Raw genomic sequence first — 10,243 nt, forward strand, 5'->3', positions numbered from 1 at the left:
ATGAATTAAAATGTTAAAGTGTGATATAAATATACATAAAATGTACAGTTTTATTTATTTCTTTTTACTTGTTTATTTATTTTTTCCAGAAGGGAGACTTTCAATACTTACATTGAAATGGTTTAAGTTTGTTGTAATAAAGGATTTGTTCACTCAAATAACTTTAGAGAGTCATTGTTACTGATAAAAATTCTTGATTGATTGTGAAAACTGTGAAACCATGATATTTTCTAATAAGATTATCATACACTTAATAACACTTAATCTAACTAGAGTTAATTCAATCCCAACAGGCTAGCTCACAGTTTGAAGAGCACATTTCCCCAGTGTCATCCAGCCTGGCTGTGGGAAAATGATTACACACAGAGAGGCTGAGTTTCGTTTCACAGAATAAGCCATTGAGATCAGTTTCAATTCTCCAGAACAGCCTGTTGTGTCCTCCAATCAAGCAGGAGCAGCATGCAGTTTACTCCCAGTGTCAGCCAATCAGAGAGCAGACTCTGTCGCTAGGAAACCCTTCACCATGAGGGCCAACACAATTTTCACTGCTACTGCTGTGGAATGACTGACTCAACCAAAACCCCCCACCCCCCCGCACGCACACACACAGTTACCCTTAACACTGACATCACACAACCATTCTGATTTATATGTATAAAGCCCACTTTGTTGTTTTTAATTACGTCTGTTTAAAGTTGACATGAAAGGCATCTATTTTCTAAATGAATGTTATAGATCTTTTATTATGAACATCTCAACATCTAACCATCAACTGATATAGAATCGAGTCCCCATTCTACACAATTTTCCATTAATACTTTACACACTGATGTCACAATACTGATGTTTATCCCCAAAGAGAAAATCTGTCTCTACTTCCATTTCATTGTGACTTAAACAATGAACAGTGTTAATTCACACATTTTTCAGTGGGACAGGAAGTTGTACCTGTAAGCTTCTCTCTGAAAATTTGCCTGCAGAGTGACAATGAGCCTCTGTGCTAAAATAATATGACTTGTCATTATCATGTTGGTTATGAGTGTAATCACTAGTTTGGTCATCTGATGGCTGAGATCAGGACTGCTGTTACTAGTCTTTCCTTTTTAGATGTCACATACAGCAGCAGCTCATAGGGCCTGAAATTGAAGTCTGAAAATAGGGGGAATTCCTCCTTTAGGGTGGGTGGTAGTACTCAAGATACAAATGCACATTTATGGATGACAATCAGATGCAATACAATTACTTTTAGCAAAAACTATCACAAAACTGACATTTAACAATTACTTAATCAGATAGCCTAGTTAAGGGCACAGGTTTATTACAGATATATTACTGTTCAAAAGATTGGGAAAGCAGTTTAACACTTATTTAGCATTATATTGATCAAAACTGGCAAAAGACAGACAATTCTAGTGGTTAAATGGATTTTAGTTGATCCGTGATACATCTGTGATACATACGGACCAAGCCACACGGTTCGGCACTAGGGCTGTCACTTTTGAGAAAAATCTAATTCGAATGGATATCGAATATCATGCAATGTATTCGAATATATTTCAATATCTACGTGCCACTATCAGGCTTAAACCGGGCATGCTAGTGCGTGCCAGGGCCAGTCGCATTTCACTGCCTTGTCGGGGTTTTTTGGCCCGACGAAAACCTTGGGCCAAATCAGGCCAGCTGGGGCTAGAGGAGGGGTTCTGAACAAAGGCGGAGTTTATCCCGTTTGGGGATCGTCAGCACTGCGGATCATTTCAGAAAGATAACAGCTTTAACACCAGTATTAAAGACTTTTTAAAATAAGTTGAGCTCAAAACTCACTCTTAGTGAGCAGCAAGTGTTTGAAATAACTTGATCCAATGTGGATTATAATCACTAAACAAGGCAGAAATACTTATAATACTTATATTATATATATATATTTTATTTATAATTCGTTTACAGATATTTCACGTCATGTTCGAATGCATATTCGAATAACGAATAAAAAGTGACAGCCCTATTCGGCACGCATCTGATCCACAGATTAATTGTAAAATTTAACCATAATAGATTATAAATGTATAATTTGTTTGAATATACACAAAAAAAAAGAAATATTTAAACTAGGGGTGCATGATATATATTGGCCGATGATTAATGCACATCTCATGAGTAAAGCCGGTTCTCTAATCAGCGGTAAATTCCATCAGGTGCGAGATTTCACATAGAGCAGCGGTTACTACACGGAGCCGTTGTTAACTTACGAGCTGCGCAAATCCACGTTCATTATCAGCTTGGATTTGCCCAGCTTGTCCGTCTAATCGGTGCTAATAAGCAACCTCCCATGTTTGTGACCCTAAAGAAAGCATTCTAGCTTTGAAGCTCATTTAACAGAATAGACACAATTTGAACCCTTAGTGGTTAAATACAGACTACTGTACATTTTGCAAACCAGACCAAAAGACCTGCTCATTATTTTGAACCAAGGGGATATTTTTACCAACAAGTTTATTTTTCATTTAGCAGTCTGTCTTTAACAGAAGTTCAGCAAACGTTTAAAGTAGCACTCACATTTCTCACGACATACCTGACCTACTTTTAAAATGTACTTGGTCATGTAATAGCAAGTAGAATCCTTTGCCAACTGAGAACTTTGACACTAAAATGTTGAAGCAGCAAGCTGTGCTCACCTACCAAATTTCAATCATTCAGGGCCAAAATTACTTTACATAATTAATATAAAATGTTGAAGCAGCAAGCTGTGCTCACCTACCAAATTTCAATCATTCAGGGCCAAGATTACTTTACATAATTAATATCCATGGCAGAGTTTGTGAACTGAGCCACTGAGAGCAAAGCATCCCATAAGTATTTCAATGGCAGCTATAGGCCTAGGCATTACAAACTCTAGCTTATAAAGAGAAGCTAATGAGATTTATAAAGTCTTCTCTCCATTCCAGACTGTTCTTATGGCCCTGAAATAACCCCACAAGTCAAAATCGTGCATTAGTATTACACTGGAAAAGCACCTCACCAAAATAAGTTAATTCACATTTCATGTCAAAGCCATGTTAACTTGACCGATTTGGATTTAAGAGCCAAACAAACAGAGCTGACTTGTGTATGAAACTTACAGATGGGCAATGGGTTTTCTGATGGTGCAGATGCCAAAACATTCTCTCGTGTTGACTGAAGGTTCATGTTGAACTCTCATCTATATGTATATTGGACAATATTCTGTGATGAATCACTAACATTCAAGCTATTACATAAGTTCAAAGTGCACCCACCCAACTCTGACTCAGTCAAGTCTGACCAAAACCTCCATGGTACATTCAATGAGGCAAAGCATAAACAAATGACCATTTCATGTTGCTAGGCACAGCAGGATCTGCTGTCAGCTGAGCATGTGGAGTCAGTCTGTTGCTCTTCAGCCTCAATACTCAATAGACCATGACAAACCACATTCAAACTATACTATCACACCAGCTAAACACAATCAGTCATTTGATATGTGCTAATAGCTCAGTCCCTCTCACATTCTCCTGGTCTACATCTGGTATAAACAGACCACATATGTAATCAAATGGAGCCAATATTGATTAGAGTCTTCACTCAGTGACAAAAGGTTTTAACAAATTAGTACAAATAAATATTGTGAAAGAGATAAAGTGGAATCTTTCAGACTACAGCATTATACACAGAGGCAACTTTCCAGCAAAAAAATGCCATGTACCATATAATGGCTTTATAACGGTGTATAACAGCTTTCTTATAAGGAAAAGATGCAGAAGTATGAACATGTGGTGTGGGCAGCTTTTATTATGAACAATGGTAAAATGGTTTCTACAACCTTTCATAAAAACCTTGTATCTGCTGTAAACTCAGAGTTATATGTTCTATATTTGCTGCCATATTAAATCAAATTAGGCCAGAACAGAAAGTTTGCCTAGTACAATCCATTTTTTTTTAATTATAGATTTAAAGATACTGAGCGCTGTAAGGCACATTTCATTGTAGCTGTTCTTCGGTTTCTGACAAGATTTTAAATAATTTATGTAAGTCATTGGCTTGTAAATTATTTGTTGTGTACAAACTGACATATTCATTGATCATGTCTTGCCATGCAGCAGAAGTGCAGTTATTCATAAATATAAATTCTGTCATCATGCATTCACAACCCGCATTACTTTTTTTCTTCTGCAGAACACAGAAGATGATTGTATGACAAATACTGGTGACCAAACAGTTTTGGTTTCAGTTGCATGGACAGAAAACACTTCTCTTTAAAAATATAAATAAGAAAAAATAAGGCGAAGTAAATGACAACAAACCTTTCATTTTTAGGTGAACTGTCCCTTTAAGACCACTGAAGCATGACAGCATTTGATCTAACATAATTAAAATAAATAACCGTCCACCAACAGCCAACCGTTTCTTGGTTTCAAACGTCAATGCAGATCACAAACATTCTGCCACTGGTCTAAAAACAAGAGCAACATGAGTAACACATTCTGACATCATCCTGTTCATCGCGACCACCCTGGGAAAGTGTCCATGTGACGAGAATGAGCTCTTGCTGAGTGCTGTAATGTGCATGAGGGTGTCTGAGACAGACCCAGAGCTCTCATACGTGTCTCAGAGCACACTCTCACATCTCCAAATCCTGCTGCTAGTGACAGAATCAGTACAATTCAATTTGAAAACCCCATTTCTCTTGTAGCTTCTGGGAGCCTCTCAGGGAAACCCCCTGTGCTTGCACCGAGGGCTGCTTTTCTATTACAATTAAACCCTTTCCACCAACTTGCAATGCCTCCCTCATGTCTCGTGGCAACTGGTTAACCTAATGACAGTGGTTGATAGGGCTGTCAACGAATATTCTAAATTCGAATAGTTTTTAAAAAACGAATTTCGAAGGTGAAAATGAATATTCGAATAAAAAAAAAATGTGGAAAAAACGCCCGCGGTAGTAGCATAGACTGTATGGGTAGTAGAGGCGTGGTTGTCTGCTTTGCGAGTGGGCGCGCTAGCGCGCCTGAGGGTTCAGGGACAGGTCACAGGAGTCGCACTGTCTGGCACAGCATCACTGCTGAAAGTTGACACGTCTTCTTGGAAGAACTCGACCGCAGCAGAGAAAGCGAGGTAAAATTGTTGACCCGCGAGATAAAGTTGTATGCAAGCTATTCAAGATACAGTTAGCATACCATTCAACCATGAGGTCACATCTCAAAAATGTGCACCCAAATGAGCATGGCATAATGTGTGGAACTCCAGCTAAACAGTCACGTCTTGACACTTAACGTTACTTTGCATCGCCCGCCAAGAGGCCATAACGGATAAAATAATTTCGTTCATTTGTAAGGACATGAGACCGATCAGTATCGCGGATGGGGCAGGCTTCGGGGAGTTCTGTCAAGCAATGGATCCGAGGTTTGATTATTTATCGTTTCATGTCAAGGAAAAGTTCCATGTTTACCACAGCACAGCTCGCTCTGAGCATTCAATGCCAGTTCTATATGCTGTAAAACTTCAATTAATATTTTAATAATATTTGTTTCAATCACTGAATGAAGCCTGCTATATTTGGGACAGAATTTGCGACCTTAAATTGCTTGCACAAAACTCTTGATCAGCACTGAAAAATTAGTATGTTCATTTAAACCATTATGCGCAGAGAACGTGAGGGTGAGAGAGCGTGAGGTCTGCAGTCTTGGCCATTAGTTGATTTCCTTGTTTTTGTGTAGGTAATACGTTGTCATATATGTTTAAACTTAAATAGACTATCTATACAAGTAGTTATGTCTCTTTGTATTATTTTGTCCTGTTATTGACGTAATGCGCGTCATTGACAACATGCGCCACCAGATGTTGGAATAGTTCGAATATTCGTGTTTTTTTTTAGAGGGAATATTCGAACGTAATTTTTGAGCAATTTTGACAGCCCTAGTGGTTGATGAATATAAGCTGAACTGAATTGCAGAAAGCAGAGCTATAATGGGAAAAACAGCAGCCACAAGGAACCTTGCTTAATGTTTTGTAATAAATATAAAACTACTATAACAAAGAGCTGCATGCATTGATCATCTTTAGGTGAAGACAAACTAATTTACAATTCTTTAAAATTTCAGCAAGACCACAGACTATTCAAAGACATTAACTCAGGACACCATCTGTTCAGCAATGCTTTTTGAATACAAATGAATGAAAGCTTCCTTGTGTCCAAAAATATAGCCTTTGAATCGATTCAGTGCATCTTCAAAAAGAGGACGAGTGCACTGAACTCATCTCATCCTACACTTAAAAAACATTGAGAAGACCTAACATAAAAAATTCAGCAGCAGCACAACAAAGCGTGGAGAGAGGATTTCCCCTCTCCTCTCACTGCAGCATAGTTGTCAGGGGAGACGAAAGGATCTAAACTCACTCTGATTGGCTGGAAGCACCGTGACATCAGAGAGATGGGGATCGTGTGTCAGCTGGGAAGAGAAGCATTTGTTTTGGGTAGAACAGGGAAAAAACTTACTCAACACACGGAGGATATAAACAGAAAAATCTCTCCACACTCAGGCAAACACATAAAACCATCTGTACCTTTTCTCACACCTCCGAACAGAATAGCAAAAATTATTATAGAGTGAAATTAGCCTCCAACTAACAAATCCACAAAACATTTCTGTGATGTAGGTTGGAAATGTTTAGTTCTGTGGGAAGCCAGCACATTTCACATCCTGGTCTTCGGCTTGCAGGCATGACAAAGACTAAAATCCACAGCAAATGATCCCAGAACCAGATTAAAATCTCTAAGGCATCTCAGACACGTGCTCTGAATTTAAAGCTAAAGGTGAGCCAGTCTGCGCTTAATCTATATTCATTTCGCCATATGTCTACAAGATCAAGCTGACAGGAGTCATTCATTCCAGAAACAGGACAAACAGAAAGGGTGGTAAGGTAAGAAGGTCAGTAAGGTGAGGACTAGAGGAATGCTCTTATGCAAACCCTCTGCTAACATTACTACAAAATGAGGACAAGGCTTGCTAGCTGTACTTTGCTCTGGGCTCCACAAGCTGCTGCACAAAGTAGAGCAATCTGAACCTTCACAAACCTAACACACAACCACCACCACAACAATTACACCTAAATCTAAAATCACTCCACTACACAAATCCAGCACTACTTTCACAATCGACCTCTGCTGCACACTGAAAGATGTGCTTATAGACATTTAATGCCCTTAATAAAGTACAGCCATTAAAATCTAATTGAACCTCTCTTGGTAAAGGAAATTTGTGGTTTGACTTTGAGAGTATGTTGTTGCTTTGTTTTCATTTCACACATTACACAGCTAAAGAGATCAGCAAATAAAGAAATTTCTGTCAGTTACTTTTGTTGATCTTTAGAACACAAATCCACTCAGTCTTATAATTTCAGAAAGACTTTGGGGTAAGTAAATGATGAAAACTTTCATTTTTGAGTGAACAATCCCTTTCAAGCAGTTTTATTCAGATCAGAATAGCAATAACACTGGAAGTCAGGAAAGAATTCAATGTCATCATGACTTATGATCATTAAGTAACCTGAGTTTGAAGTGCAAGGTGTAGATTACTGACTGGATGGAAGATAATGATTAATAGAGGCGGTAACTACAGTAGAGCAACTCCGTGTAATGCATTACCCTTACAGTAATTCATACAGTAGTATCTGGGATTGGTCTCATTGAATAAATCAATGCACACAAGGGAAAAGATCCACTGAGATATGTAATCATAATGGGCTATGAATAAACCTTCAACTTTTAGATTTTTAATTAACCATTTTGAAGTGCTCAATTTCCCCCCAACTGTTCAGCCAGTTTCAAAAATAAAAAGTTTATACTGTAAAACATAACTAAGCAGAAGCTCTCTATCAAACTGTGTGTTAAACTGATACAAAGTAACAACAGTTCTCCCAGTAGGGGTCTTGTAGTACTAACCACTGTAGTAACTATGGCATTATGACAGAAACCATCCATTATTTTGCCCCTAAATAGCAGCAGCAGCTAAAGATAACTTACCTCAAATTAAATTTGTCATCATTTACTAATCCTCATGTCATTTCAAACCTGTATGACTTTCTTTTACAGAACATAAAAGAAAAAGATTATTTATGTCCACATAAAGTCAAAAGTAACCAACCTTCTTCAGAACAACTTATTACCAGTTCCACAGAAGAAGAACGCTGCATAGGTTTAAAACGACAAGAGGGTTCAGTAAATTAAGACGGAATTTCGTTTTGGCGTGAACTATCCCTTTAAGACTAAATGGACTTCGAGAGAGTTCTTGTTACTTGTGATCTGAGGGATTCTTGAACTAGAGATGTCAGGGGAACAGCTGACAGGCCATTTAAATGGAAGGATTGCGCGGATCCTGTAGACATGCCAAATATGGTGAAGAAACGTCTCGAATGTTAAACCTCTGACAAACTAGCGAGAACCTAATAGTTATTTTAGTGAATGGACGGTCGCAGGTCCAACACAGTGCCTATTCAGGTCACGACATGTTTAACATGTCCTGAAGCACCCTTAGTTTAGTGTCTACGCATAGGTCAGCTCCTGAATGCGAGCAAACACACCGGGCCCTGCGCCGTGATTATCATCATACACCCACACATACAGACTTGGTCTCTACACTCACCCCACAATGCCTTCCGAGTAGTTTCTGCTTTTCCACGGTGTGCCCGTGTAAATGTCCTCCGCCCCATCCGTCAGCAGCAGACTCCTGTTAAAGCCAAAGGTGCTCGCCTTGTTGTCTCTTTTCCTCTTGCTTGGCAACTCGGTTCCCACTCCCGCGACCCTGCTGCCACCCACCTGCCCCCCTCCGACGACACCCCTGCCTGCCCTGCTGCAGTTATTGTTGTTATTGGCTTCCAGAGGGATGAAGTCTAGCTGTTCGGAGACTTCACTGTCGGGTTTGGATCTAGACATCCCCTGGTGGTCCCTGGGCTTTCCGCTGCCGTCGGCCGCGTTGCTCGACGCACCGTCGCCTCCGCCGCTCCTCAGTTTGGCGCTGGCTGTGTTGCAGTTGTTGTTGTTGAAGTAGAGGTTTCCCAGCGTCTGCGTCGTTTCCCAGATGTGCATCCACAGGTTGTTGGCAGGTCCGCGCTGTTCTGGCTGAAACCAGGCGATTCTAGGATCCATCAAACGCTGAGCTGCTGCAGGCGCACTTGCCCCCAGAGCAGAGCCAGGCTCGGTTCGCTTAACCCGCTAACGGGAACACTAAACGCTGCTAAAATATCCCGTGCGAGTCCATCAAACGTATCTCGGGACAAAAAAAAGAAAACAGCAGTGTATACGGACTGTAAAAATACGTTGTTAAAAACGGTAACCGTCAAACTTCAGAGCACGCGGAATGGAGAAACATGAGTGTCGTCTGTGTCACTGCCTCTGACCCGTTTCTAACCGAGATCGTGTTTCTCAATGGCGGACAGAGCACAGCGCGACTGCGACCGCGCATGCTCGAGCGTTACGCAAGAGCGCACGTTACAGTGACTGTTACGTAACAACAACAGTGTGTTTGAAACATTGCAGTAATATGAACCTCTCTCGTTTGTGTTTCAGACATACCCTGTAAATGGTGGCGCTAATCCAATGAGTCGTATATCTAGTTTATGGGGCCTCAGTGTTATCTTCTAATTATGTTGTAATGTATCGACAAAAATTAGATGACCGAGAGCAGGAGTCCGCGAATAGAATATAAACAACAGTATTATTAATGTGGGACAGTCAGGGCCGCGACCACCATAGACATTGAGGGGGACAAGTACCCCCCAGTAATTGAAAGTGGCCTGAACTGTCCCCCCTAATATTTGGTAGGATGACAAAAACCTTTAAAAGTTATATCTTCAGCCTGCTCTGAATCAGGTGTTGTGCACAATTTCGACCCCCTGCCGAATTATTATTAGGTCGAAATTGGGCACAACCGGTCAATGTTACAATAACTGAGATGACCAATCAAGTCAAAGTAGGCGGGGTTTACCGTTCACAGAAGCAGACCGCGATTTCCAGCGCGAAGGTCAGTTCAGTTTAACGTTGAAACATGACAGCGATGTCACGTAAGAAATGGAAGTTGCGAATCATTTAATATTAGTCAACCGTTTACGTTTTTTTACATTAAAAATATGGCCATTTTGAGAGAGAGAGAGAGATGAAAGTTGCATTTGTTCTTTCTACAAAAATGAAGCTGTGAGTTTAGTTACTTCCTCATTGCTGAGTTAAATAATTCAGCGA

The 10,243-nt window shown here is 40.0% G+C and overlaps 1 protein-coding gene across 1 annotated transcript in view; it reads right to left on the reverse strand.

The window, feature by feature from the left end:
- Positions 1-9,473, reverse strand: part of tent4b (terminal nucleotidyltransferase 4B) — a 30,774-nt gene extending 21,301 nt beyond the window's left edge. The window contains exon 1 of the mRNA XM_059532127.1: positions 8,652-9,473. Coding sequence (XP_059388110.1) covers positions 8,652-9,154 — 503 coding nt within the window. The 5' untranslated portion in view covers positions 9,155-9,473. The remainder of the gene's footprint in view (positions 1-8,651) is intronic.
- Between the last annotated feature and the right edge of the window lie 770 nt (positions 9,474-10,243).

This window comes from Carassius carassius, chromosome 3 (assembly GCF_963082965.1).
Source record: "Carassius carassius chromosome 3, fCarCar2.1, whole genome shotgun sequence".
Lineage (NCBI taxonomy): Eukaryota > Metazoa > Chordata > Actinopteri > Cypriniformes > Cyprinidae > Carassius > Carassius carassius.